The 20,946-nt window shown below is 37.3% G+C and overlaps 1 protein-coding gene across 4 annotated transcripts in view; it reads left to right on the top strand.

Moving 5' to 3' along the window:
- Positions 1-3,818: 3,818 nt before the first annotated feature.
- The window catches only part of POU1F1 (POU class 1 homeobox 1), a 218,574-nt gene continuing 201,446 nt past the window's right edge, over positions 3,819-20,946 (top strand). Inside the window, exons 1-2 of one of the 4 annotated variants that reach the window (XM_083846828.1) lie at positions 3,819-3,884; positions 3,994-4,160. In XM_083846828.1, coding sequence (XP_083702954.1) covers positions 4,100-4,160 — 61 coding nt within the window. In that variant the 5' untranslated portion in view covers positions 3,819-3,884; positions 3,994-4,099. Of the gene's footprint in view, positions 3,885-3,906; positions 4,161-20,946 lie in introns of those variants that run through there. The other 3 variants (XM_083846824.1, XM_083846827.1, XM_083846833.1) reach the window with 3 other exon arrangements.

The raw sequence follows: 20,946 nt of genomic DNA, 5'->3' as shown, positions 1-20,946 counted from the left end.
GCTGATGTCATTAGTGCTTGTAGAGATGTATCAGTGTTGATAAAAAAACCAACAGTAGCTGTGGAATAACTTCTGAAAATGGCAAAAGAAAAGCATAGTGTCTATTTAAACATGTGCCAAAGTGCCGGTGACAGAATTCAGGTCTGAAGAGGCAGCATTCATTTGAGACAAAATATATTTCATTCTACTTCAACGAAATCTGAAGCAATTTTAGTTGAAGAAAAGGATATGGACTAGCCCCTGCTATGTTCCACTTTACCGTGCTTTCTCCTAATTTCTCCAGACATTACATTTTTTCTAATCTATTCATCTTCTGTTTATAAGGTGTGTTTTAATTTCCTGCCATGTTGTATAATTTCTTTGATTCTGTCCTTTTAGTGCATCCTCCTTTCTTATTTCTATTTACTTTGATTTTTCCTTTTTTTTTTTTTTCTCACAATTACTTCTATTAAAGTTTATCTTGGAAGCCTCAACTGAAGACAAAGGGTCCATTGTGCAAGGATTGCAGATACTTACTATTGGTAGGTGACAATCTCTTCCAATTGTATTAGATAAAATAGCAAAGTGGGATAAAAGAGAACAAACACACTGTCACATGAGGTGAATTCTTAGTCTTTCTCACCTCTTGAAGCTCACTCATATTTATGTAAATAATTTGGTTACTTTTTATAGAAGGAAGGTTCAAGGCAGAGTGATAATAATAGAGTTCAAAAACATATGATGTACTGTATCAGATGAGGATAAGTGCTGTAGATAATAGAGAAAAGGAAAATTCCCACAATTCCCACCTACCTAAAATGAGGAAGGACCTCTATATTATCAGTGCTATGAAGCTATACCTTTACTCAATCAAATTCACATGCAAACATTTCAAAATCCTTGGGAAGGAGCATATGTAAGCAACATTAACTGAAAGAGGTAAACTATGTACCATAATACCTTTTGATGCTACAACAGTCTTTCACTTTGAATTTCTTAAGAGAATTTTATTCAGTCAGAATCCCATCCAAAAAACCCATAGTTTCATTCCGTGCTAATAGGCTACCAGAATTATTTTGATAACAAACAACTTTGATCTTTGCCAACAGCAGTCGTCTCAATAAGCAGGCTGATTTTGTTCTGATTCGGATCAGTTGAAAATGTTCTGCTAAAGTCCATGGGACACAGTTGTTTTCACTAAGAAGTAGACGCTTTGTCATCTTGGAGATATTTTCAAAACTAAGGAGAGCTTGCCAAAGTGAATTACTGCCTTCTCCCTGGTGTAAAAAAGCAGGTCTAACAACCTAAATCTTATGAGTAGCCAGATCTGTTTTCTTTGGGAAGGAAAAAGTAGTCCCATCATTCATCAGGAAGGACAGAGAGGTAAATACTTAATCTTTTTCAAGATGCATTTACAAACCATGCTGGAGAAAGCAAAAAAGAAAGGCAAATAGTAGTATAGTAATAACTAATAGCTAAAGGAAAGCACATCTTCCCTGGTGGCTGAATAGTAAGTATGCATTTGTCCCAGTTATATCTAATTACTCTGTCAAGTTCAACATCTCTTGCTCTAAGGCCTTTTATACACTTTGCTGGACATTTATGCTGATTTTAGCGGAATAAGACCAAGAAGACCTTGCCCATGTACGGATCAGTGTTTGTCATTGTGGTGCCACCAAGTGCTGACTTCGACTAAGATTGCAGGACTTCTCAAAAAAATCTTCATCCCTTTTCCTTATCCTTCTTAGTCCAGAAAGATACTGATAAATTTCCAAAACAGCCTCGCACTAAATCACAGTTCTCTTAAGGAGATCTTTGTGTGTGGTTTTGACTGACTAAAAAATAAATAGAATGCACCAGATAATATTTAATTTAAGTTAAAATATCAGGGTTTGTTCAAACTTCTCAGAATCTTCCTATTTTCTTCTGTTTTGATTCACATTTAGAAAATTCCATGGGAAAAAGAAAAGCCCAGGGACATATTTATTGCAAAGGTTTTAAATATTCCATTATTAAACAACTAGACTGATTGCATTGTTCTTAAATAGAGTGAGCTCAGGTGAGGATATGGAAGAATACCTGAGACAAATATTCTAATGGCTTTGAAATAAATGCATCTTTCCATGACAGCATTTGCTTTTAAAGATCCCAGTTGCTGAAATAGCTTCTTGCATCATTAATGAGTAGTGTATAGCTGGCTGATTGTTCACCTCCTTTTGTGCAAGAACTTGGATTTGCTTTGAATACAGACTATGGAATGAATACATTTGAGATTTTAAATGTCCCTGCTTTCTGAAAAGCAGCTTTGTTGCCAAGCCACATTTCTGGAGATGTGTAACATTATCAGTTTCTTCAGTTTCCAGACTTGCAAAAATGTAAATCATATTTTAGGACCACCACCAATCTATCTTTATGTTTTACTCTGTGCTTGGATGAGCATACTCTTTCAAAGCTCAGATGAATTGGAGACTGTAAAATGCTCTTCTGAAAGGATATAAGAAAAGGCACTTGTGTTATTTTCTATATAAATCACTAGATTGTCTTTTTTATTTTTTCAGTAGGTGTTTCAATATAACTTTGTAAGCAACAGTGTGCTTATAATGCAGAAGTACTGTTTGTTAGTGTGTTTTCTTAAAAAATAAAAATCAAATAGATATCTGTTGAACAACCAACTATCGCATGAGATCCCCAAGATCTAAGGCTGGTAAAATTCATGGCAATTCACTACAAGTTCACTACAGTCAGACTTTCAGTTATTCACAAGGGGCGGAAACCTGCTAATGATAGTTGCGTTTCTCCAAAGTCATCTAGACTGGGGAAGTTACTGTCAGTTCTGCTTTTACTCTTAAAACCTTTTGCTGGACATCCATGCCTTTACCTATAGATAACCATCCCTCCTAAGTTTTTTGTCTTGCTTTATTCACCGTTGTGACTTCCCTATTTCTTAATAGATAGTGAGCTCCCTCTGTCACCGTGGAGCTTTGAATGTTTTTCTTCCATACATTTCCCAGAAGCATCCACTTTTCTACATTTTTTTCTCTCCATTTTCATTTGCAGTTTTTTTTTGTCTTTTCCGACTTGCAAACTCCTGCATGCATCCAAAGCCATTAGACATCCACCTGCTCCATCATAGAGAAAGATGCCTTTTAAAGCATGTTCTCTATAATTCCTGTGCTGTGAGTGCTTCTTACTTTCTCAGTCTCCGTTCTACTCCCCTACCTCTAACAAAACCTTTGCTCTTAACATTTAGTAGAGACAATCTTTCAAAATCATTTTCATAGCCTTAAGGGTGTCTCTTGCATTCTACTCTCATTATGTCTTAGAATATTTAGGAGGAATTGTAAAATATGATTAGGTGTTCTGTCACATCCATGGTCTTAAGATTTATTTGATATAAGAGTGATCTGAGGCTCATTAGTTCATTCCTAACACAATCTGTGTGAAGTTCAGCTATAGTTTTCTTCAAACTTTAACCATTGTCTGTTTGCTGCTATTTTTTATGAAACTATCTTTGCAGAGAAAAAAGAAAGTCTTAGGTGAAAACCAAGATTCCTCCTAAGGGTATTTTTGCTCTCTACCAAAAATACTTGCAGGCTGGTTTCCTGAACATGAAAACTTCCTTCACCAATGTGTTGAAAGCTTTTTTATGAGGGAAAGTATTTGCAGTTAACAATAAAAAACATTAAAACCTATAAATACATTATTTTGAATTTATAAATTTAAAGCTTGATCTGCTTTTTGGGTTAGGAGGAGTTTGAGGCTAGGGAGCCAGCTGGTTTTCGTTGATATCAGATCCAACTGGGAAATAGCCAGGTGATTTCTATAAAGGGATAGAAAAAAGTCAGGTGGGTTTGGTAGCTGGAAGGAGGTGGAGGGTTGAAGTGTGGGTAGCCTGCCTTGGTCAGGTGAGTGGCTGGTCTTTGTGCTTCAGCAGTACAGCCTCTTCTAAAAAACAAAACATAAGCTGCAGCTCTAGCTTTTCTGGGCAAGCTGTTAATTTGTTTTGGTTCTCAGCAACTGAAGATTGAGAAGACCTGAAGCAGGAAGTTTACCACTGGTAACTGAAATGGTAGCATTCAGGCTGTAGGCAAAAGTTTTGATCTGTCAGATATTTGGTGAAATGGGAAGTACAGCTGGATTCACAGCACCTCTCTCCTTTCATCTGTTGCAACTAAATCAAGGTAAAATGATTTAAAACTTATACTTGTCCATCTTACTGAAGTTATGTGCAGCTGAGGTTGCTATATCTCTAGGTGCTGTCTTGCAGGGCTACTGTAGGGATGTTTTCCATGAATTCAAGGTGGTCTGGTGGCTTGGCTTTTTTCATCAGGGTCGTATTGCCACTGTCTGGCTCTCAAGGCTGTTTTAAGTGATAAAGCATTGATGGTTTTGATGCATGTTATGAATGCTTTACTTAGTGGTGAGGAAACATCTGATGTTATGATGTTACTAGTAGGTAACATGGTCTTTAATGAAAATATTCATGATGATAACGTAGGAGAGATGAGTCCTACTGTTTTGTGAGTTGAAGCTTCATCTGAGAAAGATTTTGAATATGTGAAATTATATTTTACCATTAACCTTAAGACAATGTTTAGAATTAAAATATTCAAGTGCTTTGGTGTTCTGGGAAGATTTATCCCTATATTAACACTTATTATATCTGTTTTTTTTCCTATTTTTTAAAGAGGAATGTGTGTGTATATACGTGTTAATCTCAGTCAAAACCCATGGTGGGGAAAAATGTGAACAGGTTAGAATATCATCAAGGTGTGGGTGTTGATTTTTTTTGTTGTTGTTGATTACTTGTGTGTGCGTGGTTTTTTTTTCTTCTTTTCTTTTTTGGAAAAGTAGCAATATACTTTATCTCGTCTCACCAGAATCTTTGATAGAGATTAGACAAGAGCTCTGTGTTCCTTTTCTGTGTAGCTACTTGTGATTAACGAAATTCTACAGAAAGGCTTGGTAAGATTTTGATGAAGAGGCAAAAATTTCACCATTAGCATATTTCCACACTTATTTTTCCTAAGCAAAGCTATTCTGTTATAGTAACTTTTTCCAATACAAGGTTCAAAAAACACCCCAAAGTTTCTCAGAACAACACTTGAAGTATTACTGAGAGATTGTACCTGAGATACTTTTTTACTATAAAATAATCTTTTTAGTACTCATCTAGTTCTTCTTACTCTCACATTATTTCAAACTGACTTTCTTTTTGGCTTTCTTGAAGAATGTGAATGTGCTGATCTTTAAGATGGGCTGTTTATATTATATGGACTATGATCTATCATATTTTCCAATAAAGAAAACCTTTATTTATGCTGAATATAAAGATGAAATGCTGCAGGTTCTGCAGAAAAGAGAACAAGAAACGCTATGTTTTTAGTTGATCTGAAGTTCATCAAATGCAAAATTGCTAGACTCCTGTTTTCTTTGTAAAGCTGTGTACATGTGTATGCTGGATATTGGAAGTTACTACTTGCTGAGAGTATATATGGGGTATACAAAATATCATTGGGATTTGTGACTTTGACTTTGCAAGTTTCTGTAGCGGATGTTGAGTACCTACTTTATAATTAGTCTCTTAGACCCTAAAAATTGTATGTAAATATGCTTGCAGTGTGGATCAAAATATTGTGCCTTAAGCTACAATTAGAAATAAAAATCTTGGGAGATAAGTCTGCTGTTCCTTAATAGAAAGGTCAGAAGGGAATGATCATAGATGACTGTAAATATACTTGTTAACAAGCTTATTACTGTTGTGTTATTGTTTTCTAAACCCATTCTCATGAAAGGTGAGAAGAGAAGTGGTGAGAATGGAGTACTTTTTTTTCTTCCTTTTTTTTTTCCCTGGAGTAAATTTAAGTGAGTCAACTACTTAATGAGTTTATAGCTATTATGACTACTTGACAATTTCCCCCTGCTCCTGACTCATTCAGGACAAAAACTGTGCTTTGGAGGAATAAAACATGCTAGAGAATTCTGGCTGAAATGTTAATATTTAAATATTCAAGAGTGTCTTAATTTCAAAAGAGCTGCAGATTAGTGGAATTCTACTTGAAATTAATTTCTTATAATTCAATATCTATTTCTGATGCACTACAGAATGTTGGTTGTGCATTGTGCACCCCCCCCCCCCCCCCCCCCCAAAAAAAAAGGTACCTAAAACCCACAACAAACTAGAAATAGAAGAGTGACTTAGTGTACACTAAGTACAATGCAATGCTGAACATACTAACTGTACTGCTTTAAAACTGCTTTGGAAGTGGCTTATTTTTATAACCCAATAACATACAATGCTTATTTTCCAAAATTTGTTCTGCTTGCATTGTTGTAAATGACTCACGCATTTTCCCTTCAAAAGAGTGAAAAAACAATTCCTTGTAAATACCTTTCACTGAACAAATTTTTAGATATAAAGCTTTCTTTAAGCACTTGACCAAGACTAACTAGCACTTGTTAGTACTGCTAACAACATTTTTCTAACAAAGGCTTAATAAATATTAACTGGGAAATTGGAGAATGTAAGTTATTTGCTTTATTGTGTACTACTAAGTAATTTTTCAGCTTTGGAGAACAGTCTGTCTTATAAACTTCAAATTCTATGTAACCTGATTTTTTTTTTCTTCTTCCTCAGAACAATAGCTCACATGAACATCAGGGTCTTTTTTTTTTTTTCTCTACTGATATCTATCAGATATTAACTTTTATTCAGGCTTACAGGATGCAGTCAATATGTTAAAATGTCTTTTAATATTAAATGTATGTAGCAGAATCTGCAAACTCACCTTTCTTTTGCAAGAGTAAAAATCAAACGATGATATTAGTCTTTTGCTCAAGGCTACAGCACTGCAAAAGGATCTTAGGAGGCTAAGATATTTGCAAAGCTTTTCTGAATGTTTAGAGATGGTCTCAGTTTATTTTTCTAATATCTGCAAATCTCAGTGTATCATGTCTTCATCCATTTTCCCATGTGCAGCATTCACTGTACTGTTATGGTGTGCCTTCATGCCAACGTCTTGCCATATATGAAAAGGTCAATAATTCTTTCTGTGATACAAGTAAGAGTCAACATATTTTTTCTATAAATTCAGCAATATTGTAGTTGGACTCGATGATTATTGTGGGTCCCTTCTCGCTTGTATATTCTATGATGATTCTATTGTATCTTTCTACCAACCTCAGGCTGAGAGTGGAGTTGGGAATAGTGCAGGGAGCGTGTTGGGGTTGCTGTGGCCTCAGAATCTGAGGTGAAAGGTGAGGGGACTGATAACTGCAGTGCATGAGACTTCCCTGGGGAGCCTCTCTGGATGCCTGGTCCTGGACAACATCGTTGCCTGTGTTCAAGACCTTGGCAACACACGGTGACTTCTTGAAGTGTTTCTTACGTAAGTCTCTGCCTGTTGACAGGAGTGATAAGTATTTCAACTACTTTTTTCCTTCTGTCCACAAAACATGCTACAGCCAGAAGCCCTGATCCTGATCAGTTAATGGGGATCTTATTAGGATTGGTGCCTAGTGGCATGAGTGCCTACATTTCAGAAAAACAGTTCAGCTTTTCAAAGCTGCTGTTCCCCTCTTACAGGAGGAATACTGTAGTAGCCAGAGACCACTCACTGAATACTAATGCTTGGAAGAAAAATAACTACCCTGATTTTTGTTTTATCCCACAGAGAAGTTGGAAAGAATTTGATTTCTGGGGAGGTGCCCTACAACCCCAACTAGCTGTTCAACTGGAGGAATTCACTGTGTAATTGTAATTCTGTAGCCTAGAGTAAATGTAAAATGATCTGTTGAACTTGTCTGATTTGGAAAGCATTTTTACTCCAGAAAGCCTCATGGCTCTGCAGATGATGATGTTTTGAGCAGGGATGGCAGTTACGGTTTATACAACTGATCTCTACAACAAAGTTTTTCTGTTCTTGTGCAGAATAATACCAGCAGTTAAGTACTGCATTTATTTTCCTCCAGGTTATGTATAATTTCACTTCTAGTTCAGTATCCTTGTTGTATCTGAAGTTATTTACAGGCAACTTTAAGGAAAGATAGCTAAAGCACTAAGCATAGTGCAAATTGAACAAATGTTATGATAATTTTAAAGGACTACAGAAGGTTTTTGAAACTGCAAAATGATTTTTACTTACAGTAGAAACACAATTTTATGTATGGTTGTCATCTTAGTAACTATTTGAACTGCTCAGCAGTTAATGCAGTATAAACCAAAGCTAATATCTGTTTTGGAAAACAAACAAAAAAACCAAACCACCAAACATTATTGGGAGAATGTAACCAAAATGAAATAACTTGCAAAAAAATTTGGACTTTTCTCTACAGACAGGAGACATCTCTTCCCTTTATACAACACGTCTCATTTGTGCTGCCTACTGTCCTTTGCTTTCATCTTACTGACCTCTGTGATAATGTACATGTGCCCTATAACGGTCCCAGTTGTAATGCTGTCTTTAAGATATAAGTAATTATGGCTTTGCCATAACTTGATAGTGAGTAGCCATAATTAAGATCCAGGTTTTGTTTCCTTTATTCTTAGATAATCTTTTGGGGACTATTTCTCAACTTCTGATTTTTCACTTGAAAGAGTTTTCAAGTGACAACAACAAAACTATTAAACCACGTTGATAGCTGCTGCATGTAATATTTTCCTTTTCTAATGGCAGTAGTATAAGTGGAAGTTATTGGTTCATTTTTTTTCTTCTAGTAAAAGAGATATTAATAAACAAGGAATATTGTAGATTGAATATGTAACAGCCATAAAAAAAATCTAAAATAGAATTAACTATCATCCCAGATCATAACATCCTTTCCACAAGAGTATAAATAAGACAAACAAATCATCCTCAGAAGATGACAGGTAAGAGAAACATCCTTCAGAAGAAAAATCACTGGTAAAATTCCTTGTTAAATCCTGAGCAACAAATTGTGTGAGATCAGATAATTCTAGCCTCTAGATACTTAGCTCAGTGAGGGGGAAAACTGTACTGGAAAAACAATTTTTCTGGAGACTGCAGTGCCAAGATCTGTCTAGGAGTCTGGGCAGCAATGAGGTAAATGGCTTGTCAACGTGACGTTGTTGTTGTTGTTTTTAAGTAAACAAACACTCGGTGAAGAATTCTTCACTTCTTCCACCCCCCATTTCTCCTTCTCTCCACTGGATTGTGAAGCTTGGCTTAGATCATGAGATCGCAATATTTCTTGTGTGGTGTGGGGGCTGTATGAAGGAGAAGAGGGAAGTGAAGCACGGGGGTTCTATTTCAGGGCACTAGGTAGGAAGCCAGGGTTTGGCAAAAAAAAAAAAAAAAAAAAACACGTTCTTGGCTGTTTTTTAACTTTAATTGGAGAGGTATTTTATTCTTGTTTGTGTGTCAGTCCTTGCAGTATTTTAGTAATAAAGTGAAGGTTTGTTCCTTCACTGTGTTTCTTCTAGAGTTGTGTAAAATCCTGTAACATCAAGAGGCATATCAGCAGAAATAGCAGATCACTAAAACTGCAAACAACCTCTACTGCAGTTGAAATCCCTACTTTAAAAAAGCATACCATCCCTTTTCCTTGTGAACTGTCTTGCTTGCTGAATAAGCACTTCTGCTTTGTCCCAAGGGTCTGAGTTGCAGTTGCCTGTAATTTGATTGTCACTTGGGGAAAAGGAATACATACAATTTTTTTTTCTTTAAGTAATAATCACAATATATGGCTTGCAGTACATTACATACCTGACTGCCTCAGCATGAGGGGAAAATTCCCTTCTTCAGTGAGACAGATGCCATTTAGTATACACGTTTGTCATAAAGCAAAGGAACACTGTTCCAGGGAATTTTTTTCTCTATTTTAGAATATTCATGTTTCTAGCAAAAACAAAATGCTGCCTACAATAAGGGAAAGGAAACTATGGCAAAAACTTAACTGCATCCCTATCTTGCTTTTAATTTAAGGAGTTTCATGAGGTAAAAGACAAACCTCTAGAGAGCTGAAAAAAGTTAAATAGGTACTTGGAGCCTTAAAAGGGAAGAATTTAGACTATAAACTCAAATAGCAGCAGTGTTGCTGTGCAAATACTATAGAGGCCAGTGTTGAGAAAGAAGGCTTTTCTGCCATGGATGTTTATAGTTTAGAGATTTGCCACTTGTATATTCAAATTTAATTGGCCACAATGAAATGCATTTTAGTTTCCAGCAAGTGTTTGCTGTACCCATTTACAACAAATATTTGTGGCTCTTCATTCCACATCATTCCTCTTTTAGTGAAATAGTCTCTGCACCCAGTGTCACTGCACCATTGGTAAGGTTATCACAGGTATTGGAATCATGAACTCTCAATCTGCTTGTAGTTTTAAAAAGGTATTTAGTTTTGCTTAGCAGAAGGAAAACAACAGTTGAAGAGGTATCGAAGAACATGAGATAGGGAAGCTCATGGTAGTTAAAAACATTTATCACTTTAATGGTATTTTATTGTGTGCTCCTGCATCTGCATCAACAGGTTGCAAATAAAGCAAAGGATTTGCACGACATCAGTAATGCTTCCAGTGTCCCAGTCTTATTTCAAGCTGTGGCAAATAAAGCATAAATATTGCAGGCAGCAATTTTTTCTCGTCTTTTTCTCATTTAGTCACTTGTAAAACAGACTTAAAAGGAACAATGCTATGAAACCTGGCTTAACTGACCACTGGGGAGAGAAACAAAATGGAGTGAAAAAAAAATACTAATGGATGTGGATCTGTGTTTTAAAATTCCAATGAATATTTTACAGAGGATTTTTTTTGTTGTTACAAAAGATGCTTCATGTATAATTCTTAATGTATGGAAAATATCACTTACGGAAATGATGGCTTGGTACTCCACCCATTACAAAGGTTTAGTGAGCAGTATTAACATTACAATGACCCCCTTTGTTTTACTGAGATCATAAAATCATGGAACCATAGAATGGCTTGTTTTGGAAGGGAGAGACCTTAAAGATCATCTAGTTCCAACTCCCCTGCTATAGGCAAGGATGCCACCCACTAGATCAGGTTGTCCAGGGCCCCATCCAACCTGGTCTTGAACATCTCCAGGGTGGGGCATCCACAGCTTCTCTGGGCACCCTGTTCCAATGTCTCACCGCTCTGAGTGAAGAATTTCCTCCTAACCTCTAATCTAAATCTCCCCTCTTTTAGTTTAAGACCATTTCCCCTTGTCCTATCATTATCTACCCAAGTAGAGTCCTTCTCCATCCTTTTTATAAGACTTCTTTAAATATTGAAAGGCTGCCATGACGTCACCCTGGAGCCTTCTCTTCTGTAGGCTTAGAGAGCTGGGGCTGTTCAGCTTGTCTTTGTAGGAGAGGTGCTCCAGCCCTTTGATCATCTTTGTAGCCTTCCTCTGGACCTGCTCTAGCACCTCCACATCCTTCTTCTGCTGGGGGCCCCAGACCTGGATGGATCTTTTGGTTAGGTGAAAATTTTTCAAAATAGTGGTGACAGCAAACTAGTAATGGAAATCTCTCTTAGCTGCCAGTTCACGTAGAAGTTAATTAACAAAAATCTCTTTGGTCCTAGATGAAGTTTCTAGTCATAATTGGGAAGAGAGAACCACCTGCAATAATAAATAGCCAGTCCCTGTTGTGGTAGGGTTTTGCTAGGGGTCAGTTAAAACTGTCTCACATTCTCTTAGTGTGTATTGGCAAACTGTGTAAGCTCAGATGTAGGAACAGCTGTGCAGTTGCTCTGTGCCCTTTCTCCTTCCTTCAGCTCAGACCTGCAGCTACTCCCCTTGGGAGTCTCAGCTTGAAATATTTGATGTAATCAGAAAAACATGGAGACTTGGGGGGTGTTGAGCCTGGTATCTTTGTGACCTATGGAAAAGCTCTGAATATTGGTTGCTTTGGATCACTGTGTTTTGATGGATGTTTCTATAAGGATTAGTCCTTGTAAAAATCTCCTAAAGGTGCATTTATATGTCCTTTTGAAAGACCCAAATTCAGTTGGGGTATTCTCTGGTGGGAGAGACAAGGAAGAGGTGGTCTTGGAAGCTTCAGGCTTTCAAATATTTATTTTCAGATATGTGTTCCAAATTAAATGTGCTTATTAAAAAAGTTTCATTGATACTTCTAGGTATATAATGCAAATATACTACCGTGTAAACAATGTCTGAATATTTTGTATTCAGGTGTTGAAAGCTACAACTTTCAGAATGATGCAGAAGATTGACTGCATTGAGCAGTTTGATCAGCCTTGCATTGTTAAGAAGCTACAAGCCCACAGTTATTATTTTGGGATCACTAATTACTAGTCAGTCACTGAAAACTCAAAGCATGCTATTTCTGAACAAACCAGCCTTTTCTTAACACTCTGTAGCAGAGGCTGCACTACACACTGTGATGGGTTATGCTACAATGCTTTTGTCCGTTTGCAAGAAAATGAGGGAATGAGTGAAGGACAGCCACCTTCGCAGGTGTGCTGTAAAGAAACAGAATGGAGAAAGGTCCATTCATTCATAGAAAAATGAGTGCAATGGCCAAGATAATGTGCAATGAAGAAGAAAGGAGATAAAAATTTTCCAATTCTTCAAACAAGCCCAAAATATGTCAGCATAGAGAATGTTCTTTGAAACTTTTGGATATTCTTGACAACTATGAAAGTCTTCTAAACTTTTTCATCAAGTAGCTGAACTCACCATGTCAGTTTTGTTGCTAAACCTTCTCAGTGGATATTGTCACCAGCTAATTGTTCTGATTACTCTCTATCTGCATGTTGCTAAGCACATCTGGAGTACCACCCTGTTTATGAAGTATCTGTGGTACCTTGAAGGGTTCACAGGAGGCTTTCATCTCGTGTTTCGCCTTGGAGTAGGCTCTGCACACAGGAGCATGTTTTGAGTAAACTTCCTAAATTCCTTGCAATGCGTGCATATGTACACATGCATCTACAGATTTAATAAGTTCCTCATTTAGCTATGAGGAAAAACTAATAAGCCCATGTCTTGGTTGTCTATATCTGAAATCTATCATGCAGGGATGTAGCATGATATCTGCTTCTAAAACAGGAATTAAATCACTTCATCTTCATAAAAATCACACTACATAAGCGGCCAAAACTGCAATACAGTTTTCAAATAATGGCAAGGTCACCAGGTTGCAGCCACAGTGGCTGAAATAGCAGCTGCTGCTTTTTCACATATTGGCTGTGTAATGGGCTTGCGTCACTAATTATATAATGAAATAAATGAAAATGTCTGCAAGAGCTTTTGGATTTTCCTCCTTAGAATGTCAAAGGGTCATACAACTTCATGAGGGTAACCACTACCAATTTTTCTTCTAAGTTTAGAAAGAACTAGTTCTGTTGTTTGCAGGTAGTGCCCCATACTCGAGATGAGGAAAACTATACGTATGAAACTGTGTTATGAAACACTGGTGTTTGGGCTGAATGATTGAGAAATATTGGCTGAGTGACTGAGTAATACTGGTATGTCTTGCTATTATGTACCACCAATTTGAACTGCTGTGTTCTGCTTTTCCTTTGGGCGTGAGTATGTCTTCAGGAGCAAAAATTTAGTGAGAAGTTCTTCTGAACTTCATACTTTGTTTCAGTGAAATACAAATTTGTAAACATGGAAATACAGGTAGGAAGATAAACAGCTGTATAAAATGGATGAAGATGGAACTTATCTGTGCTTGGAGCTGTTGACTGAAAATTAAATCAAGGTTTTGGAAGCCAATGTAGTTCAAGGTCAACACCCAGCTCTTTACTTCTGAGTTTTTTGAGTTTTTGGTTTATTTGCACTGAAGAACTATTTCTTCCTGACCTTAAATCTTGACCTCTTTTACCTCAAAGGTCACATTGTTGTTTAAGCCATTGAACAGTATGGATCACATTAATATCTATTTTTGTGTTGACATAAAATCACACTATTTCTCACTTTCTGTAGGATAGACTGAACAGCAATTTTACAAGTGTTAATGTTATCTTAGATCAGTATTTTGTGTGTCATTTACAGCAAGAAACTGCTGTGAAATCACAGTGTAGTCAAACTTGTTATGTTTGTTGTAATTTGAATTAGGTTAAAGTTTATAGTTAGCTGAGAAAGTACATTGCTTTATAACCTTTTATAATCCACCAACCATCTGAGTGAAAATCAAGCATGTTTTCCTACGGATGGACTGTTAGGTTAGCTCTAAATTTTGTTGTTCATCAATTTCTGTGTGCAATGCGGTAGTTATAATGGATTTCAGGCAGTTACAAATACTGAGGTGCTTTTGGTAGAAAGAAAAAAAAGATGCCCGTAGAACACTAATGTTGTTGCAGGAAATATCATGTGCTCTAGTATCACTTATGTGAATAAATGAAGCCAGATCTTTACAAGCGTATATATTTTTTCCTGATACTACAATATTCTAAATGTGAAATATAATGTCTTGTCTGCATTGATCTTTTACTGAAACTGCTAAATCTACATCTCAATTGAAACTCTAAACAATTTTTTGTTATCTTCTGCCTCTGTTAAGACTATTTTTGATTGTCTCTTAGAGCATTTTTCTCCCCGGTGTCCCCAGGTATGGGGTTGGGAGGGATGAGGGAGGATCCTTGACACTGACGAGTTCTCATGGTGAGAATTTACTAACATCATATAATAATGACTAGAGCTAGTCTTCTGATGTTTGGTGACTGCAGCTTAATTTGCATGAATAAAAATGTTGTTTCCAGCTGTGTGTGCAAGTGCAGTGAGCTGGAGTCTTGGCCCTGAGCAAAAACTTAGAGTTGCCGTGGAGATCTGGATACTCATTTTTTTTTTCTTTACTGTAACAGAACTTAGATATTCGAATCCCCTGGGTGGCTCTAAGGCTGTTGCATCGCATGGATGTGCACGTGAGCACCAGATCTATTTACATTGTATTTTTCCTTCTTGTTTAGGAAGTCATCTTTTCTGGTACTTGCTGCTGTAACTTCATTTGTCAAGTTAATTTTATGTAGCTGTGAAATACCTTGGTCCTCTTCCACTAATGGTAATAACATATTCTGCCACTGAAGTCTAATGGAAATTGAAATAAACTATTTTTCCCTTTTATTTTTTTCTCCTCATCTGCTTGTCTTATGAGCTACAAATATGAGGAAGATCTCATTAACATTAGTATTTTTTTTTTTCAATGGAGGTGTCTCCCATTTAGATCTTAAGGCCATTATAAAGTCATACTGTTATTGGTTGTTAGGAGACCTTTTCACATGGTTTTTGATGCAATGAATTAATTGTCAGCAAACATTGTTGAATTCTCCCATCATGTTCCTAGAAGAAAAAGCAGGAGTGGACTTGCAGTGTTCTGTTGATGGCCTGAGACAAAGTTAATGAAGGTAGAACTTGTTTGAGTACCTTGAACTACGATGAGCAGTATTTTACGTGGGTATATGTTGTATGGCATACAGTGTTGAACTACTATTAATGACCAAAAACTAGTTTGAAGGTTTTTTTCTTAAACCATCAAAATTATTTACAGTTCTTGATCAGTGCAAGTAGACCCTATTGACGGATCAGAAAACTAGCAAGAGAATTGAAGGGAAAAATACTTCTTCCTAGAATCAAGTTTGAGACCATAGATTAAATATTTTACTAAGTGTTGCTCCTAAGCAAAGTTTTAATAAATGATTAATGTGTATGTATATCTTAGGTGTTTTTTGTACATTTTATTATGAACCTTCACTAGTTTGCTGGGATAGTGGTGTTTGGCAAAAGAATGTCTTAATTCTAACTTTCTTACATTTAAGGAATACTCTTGCTTTTTTAAAGTCTTCCTGAAACAATGAACAAAAAGTTCTGATCTTGAGCACAAGGTAATTCTCATCCCAAGGCTGAATGGTTGAATAGTCTTGTTTAGCTTGCTTTCTCATAACAGCTCCCCCCCCCCCCCCCCCATTTTGGTTTCCCTTTTCATTCTTTCTTCCCTCTTACTCCCTGGTGCTCAGATGAGAACACACAGCCCTTTACTAAGAGTGGTGAGAGAAAGAATTGTAATTACAGTAATGAAAAGACCATGTGATTTATTATGACGAATGATTGTCAATTTACCAGGAATTGTGATTTATTAAAAAATAAAAATCTGGTTGCATAATTAACAAATCTGTTGGCATAAGCCTCCTCCCATTCATGAGAGAGACCAAAATCCACCTTATAATCATGGCAAGGTAGAAGTAGTTACCCATTTCTACTTGGCATTGGCAACAAAACGGTCTGTTTTCTATCTAAGCCAGCTCTTGGACTGGCACAAATAAATTTAAAGTGATGGTGAAGGATCAATAGCAACGCTATAGAATAAGAGAAAGCTATGTAAGAGTTTTCATCTTGAATAAGCATAAACCTTCAAAAAGAGCTTTTAAAGCATTGAATTAGCATCTTCTCAATTTGTTCATGTTTGGCACAGAATACACTCATCAATGTTGCAATAGTGTTGGTTAGAAAACACTTCTGCATCAATAAGAAGCATTAGACATTGTTCTATTCTAGCTTATTACTAAAATACTCCAGTTATAAATTGTCTGACTTCTCTTGAATGGAGAGATTTTTTTTTTTCTTCAGATGAGATGTCTTGCCAAAGTCCCACGTTCTTGCAGTAGTCTCCAAGTATTTTTAAGACTTTCCTTAGTATATCAACTACAGCTCTGAGATGGTCAAAATTCTTTAAAGCTCAGCCTGAAAGTAATTGGTGAATCCATCATTACCTTGTTGTTTCCTATCTGTTGATTGTGCTCTGAGTCCCTTTCTCCTTTGAGCTTTCACAATGTTCACTGACTCTGGCATATTTAATTTGCTTTGTGAATTACATGTGACAAGAAGCACCTTGCTTACTGCACAGGGAACAGCCTGTGCTGTGAACTGTGGTGCTTGTCTGCTGCATGTGGCATTAATCTCAGCCACAGATACTTCTAAAAGTCCATGTAGGATTACAAAAGAGAAAGATTAATTGGGGAAAATATAAACATGCCTTAACTATTGAAATGGGCTTGAAGTATCACAACATAGAAATCAAAATGAGACTTTTTGGTTTTGTTTAGTTTTGTTTTGATGTATTCAGTCATTAGGTTTCAGGTCTGCAAGGTCCTGGCCGATATCTCTTCCAGATGCATGGCACCTATAAATCAGGAGTGGAGCATTACCTAAATTCTGGATGCAGTGCATGGATTTGAAGTGTGTTGTCATTAGATGAGTGTATGGCTCAAGCTCTGGAGACCTTCAGTGTTGCTTCAAATGTTTTTCTGAGCTTTCTCAAAACAATGCAAGTGTTCTTTTTCTGCCTCTAGAGAAATTGTGAGATCCCTAACATTCCTCCCCCCAGATGTCTTGGGGGTTTTGAAGTGTGTGGGGGGGAAATCCTCAGTTTGGTGATGCTAATGTGAACGGATAAATAATAAGCTGGTGTTATGTCAAATTAAAATCATGTTGTTTTTGAACCAAATTGTATCTCTAATCTCTGGTATGGTGGCATGCTTTGTGGTTATAAATCTGAACAAAACTGTTTTAGATGAAAACCATTTATCTCTTTAGTGTTTATTGTTGCTAGATCACTTCAACATCGCTGTGTGATTGTTCAGGTTAACCTTTCCCTCACTGCAAATAACAAACAAAATTTCCTGTACCTGAATGTGGGTCTAAAGGACCTAAGGCGTCATTAATATGATAAAACTGACCTTCATATCCACATAACTATTTTTCTTTGTCTTGTAAAAAGATGTGGAGAAGCCTGTTCAACATCTCCAGTCTAATAAAATATTGACAAAAAATCCTTTCCGAAAGGGTTGAAAAGATTAGTTTCTCTTAGTATATTATTACTCCTTACCAGTATTAATAAAAATATAAACCCTTAAAAGCATAGGAAGAATAGCTCTTTTTACTTCTTGCAATGTAGTTTATGAAAGTTGAATAAACTGTTCTTCAACCTTAAAATTCATGTTATACTGGTAGGTTACACTCTGTTCTATAATTAAGTTATTGAAAGATCCAAAAGAACTATTGGATAACATGGAGAGAAGACGGTTGATGAGTGAGGTAAACTTGTATGAAATGTGCAGAGATGGAAAACCAGAGCCTTCTCTACATTTGAAGTAGAAGGTTTAAAGTCTCTTTCTCTTAAATGAAGTCATCTGTACAGTTAAAATGAAGTAGCATTCTCTGTAATGTTTAGATTCTAATTGGATAAATAATTTGGACTTTTTTCCTGAAAGGTTTTCAGGAGGATTGATGTTGTTAAATGAGTTTAGGGGAAAAATCCAGTTGGCACTGCTAAATGTTAAACTTCTAAGAAAATTGATAGTGCTGTGTGACAAATTATGCATGCTACCCTGTGCATTATCAAAACGCTTTGGGATGCAAACAAAAGTTATTAAGCATGGAAAACTTTTTCTATATTTCAAATATGTGAAGTTTCTGTGTCAGTCAAAGAATGAGAAGAGGTAGATGTGACTTATCCACAGCAATAACACAAATCAAGTGTCTATTTGTATCCAAGTGAGCAAGCATGTGTATGTGAACAGTTGTTAGTTACTAGTTGACTACCAGTTCACTAGAAGAGATGTGGAACTGAATAGACTTTCCTTGCCCCTTCCACCAATGATGTGCTCTCTGCATGTACTTTTGTTTCCAGTGGGGCTGGGGGAAACCAAGAGCAACAAGAATGGTACTGGTCAGGAATTCTGTGTAATAACAAAAATGTGCTGTTAGCTGTTGCTCTGACACAACCGTTGCTAGAGGAGATGATACCATCTTCCCTCTTGCTTAACCAACCACAGTAACTTCTGTAGAAGAGGATTATTTTTTAAAAAATTATTTTAAATCACTTTTAAATAACCAACCAAAAAGACTTTAAAAGCATGGACAATTAGAACGGATAGTCATTATAATTATTGTGCCTTTCACTTGCTAAGGGATGTCAGAGCTCTGGACACTCCAGATGTGTAATAATGTAAGTACAAATTAGGACATTTCTGAAAGAAGCTTTATTCACTATGATCATTCTCACTATGATCATAGCGAGACAACATTTGGATGACATCACCACCTCTGCTCCCTGTTCTATGCTAAATAATTACAGAGCCTCCAACCTATACACCGTTTCAGAATAATAGAGAGGTGAGGATAAATGATCACTCTGGTGTTAATGTGGCCAGGTATCCATCCATGTTCCTGGAGGGATGGACTCCTCAAGCAGCTTGCTGACAGGGCTAAGAAGGAATCAATCAGCAAATAATGTGACAATGTGGAGAGATGGTAGAGCCTATAGGAGTGGCACATCCCATATTATCTTAGCTCAGAAATGGGGAGTTGGAAACGATTGCAGGCTGTTAGCTTTCAGTTGAAAGGAGTTCTTGTCATAACAAAATTCTTAGCCATTTCTTAAATCTTATATTTTAAAACCACTGAACATATCTGGTCATTTGGGCTTTGCTGATTAATGTGGTGGTATAACAGGCCTCTAATAGTAGCTTGTTCTAGTTGGAGGGGTACTTTGCTGCTGGTTTGCTATGCAAAATGCAGACAACTCTTCTGGAAAAAAAGCAGATGAGCTGGTTTGTGGATTCCATCTGCACACCCAGGCAAACAAATAAACAAGAAAAAAAACCCTAGAACTGGTATTTCTCACTGGGATATCTTTGTGTTAAGAGACAATGCAAAACGAGCTGCAATGTGTGATTGCTACCATAGAGCACCCTGTGAATTGCATCAGATTTACTGGTGCCCTTTTCGTGCAAGTCTGCACTTCTCTTTCAGATCTATGTCATGACTAAAGTTAGGATTTCACTAAACAAACCTACTGTGCTAGCCTGACACCCAGTACAGGAAAAGTGTGGTGACTCACTTGCATCAACAGTCAAAGTTGTGAAAGTTTTTGTGGTGGAGGGGTAAGCTACTGCAATTTTGCAGCAGTTGTCCTGACCTGGTTAACATCAGTCACAAAAGATGCATTATGGGACAATGTCTGATCTCTTTAATGGGGCAACACTAGATGCTTTAAGTCTGTGAGGCATGTCTATATGCAGTGTGAAAGGGTGCATTATCTCTAAACTGGTTCTGGTAGCTGAAGTCATGTTTTTGGTGGCTGACTACTGTGGCTTAATCTGACAGGCGGCTAAATGCTACACAGTTGTTCACTCACTCCTTCCCCCTGCATGCCCACAGTGGGGTGGGGAAGAAAATTGGAAAGAACAGTTAAGGAATTCATGGGTTAAGATAACAGTTTAATAAGGAAGGGGGGGGGGGGGGGGCGGGGAGGGGTGTTGACACAACAACAACAAAAAGCTAAACCAATTGTTCAACACCAGCTAACTGAGCTGGTGCGCAGCCAGTCCCCAAGAAGTGGCAACCCCTCTTCGCCAAATCCCCCAGTTTTAGGGTTGAGCAGAACACAGTATGGCATGGGACATCCCTTTGGGCAGCCGAGCCTGGGCCAGCTGTCCTGGCTGTGTCCCCTGCCAGGGCAGCACCAGGACCTGGAGCATACTTGGCTCTGCGTGAGCAATGCTCTGCCCCAACTGAAACATTGGTGGGTTATCAGCATTCTTATCCTAAATCCAGAACACTACGCCATACCAGCTACTAAGAAAAAAATTGACTGTCTCCCAGACGAAACTAGGACCTTCATTTATTCAGGTCAATGGAGAAAAACTTGGCTTCCTGGGACAGCTTCCACCCTGATGTGTAATCCGCTGAGATGTGATAGCATGTCTCTGGTCACAGTACGCGTTAAACCATGATCTGCTCTTCCTAGGTAATTCTGCCAGCATAAGCAACATAGTTTAATAGCAGTATATGCTCTGGTAAGGTCGTTCTCCAGCTGATGAAAAGGTTGGTTTGAAACCTATCTGGGGAAACATCACTGAAGAGTGATGTTCACTGAGTACTCAATTAACATTCCTTTCTGCTCTTTCTGCTGCTTCTTTCTGTGCTTTTGTCACTACTGCTGTGGCTGTAAGCAAGGTTAGGGCTGTACCCAGTGGCTTCA

Source organism: Anser anser, assembly GCF_964211835.1.
Source record: "Anser anser genome assembly, chromosome: 1".
Classification (NCBI taxonomy): Eukaryota; Metazoa; Chordata; class Aves; order Anseriformes; family Anatidae; genus Anser; species Anser anser.
Note: the sequence above shows the minus strand (reverse complement) of the source record. Positions and strands in the feature narration are given on the sequence as shown.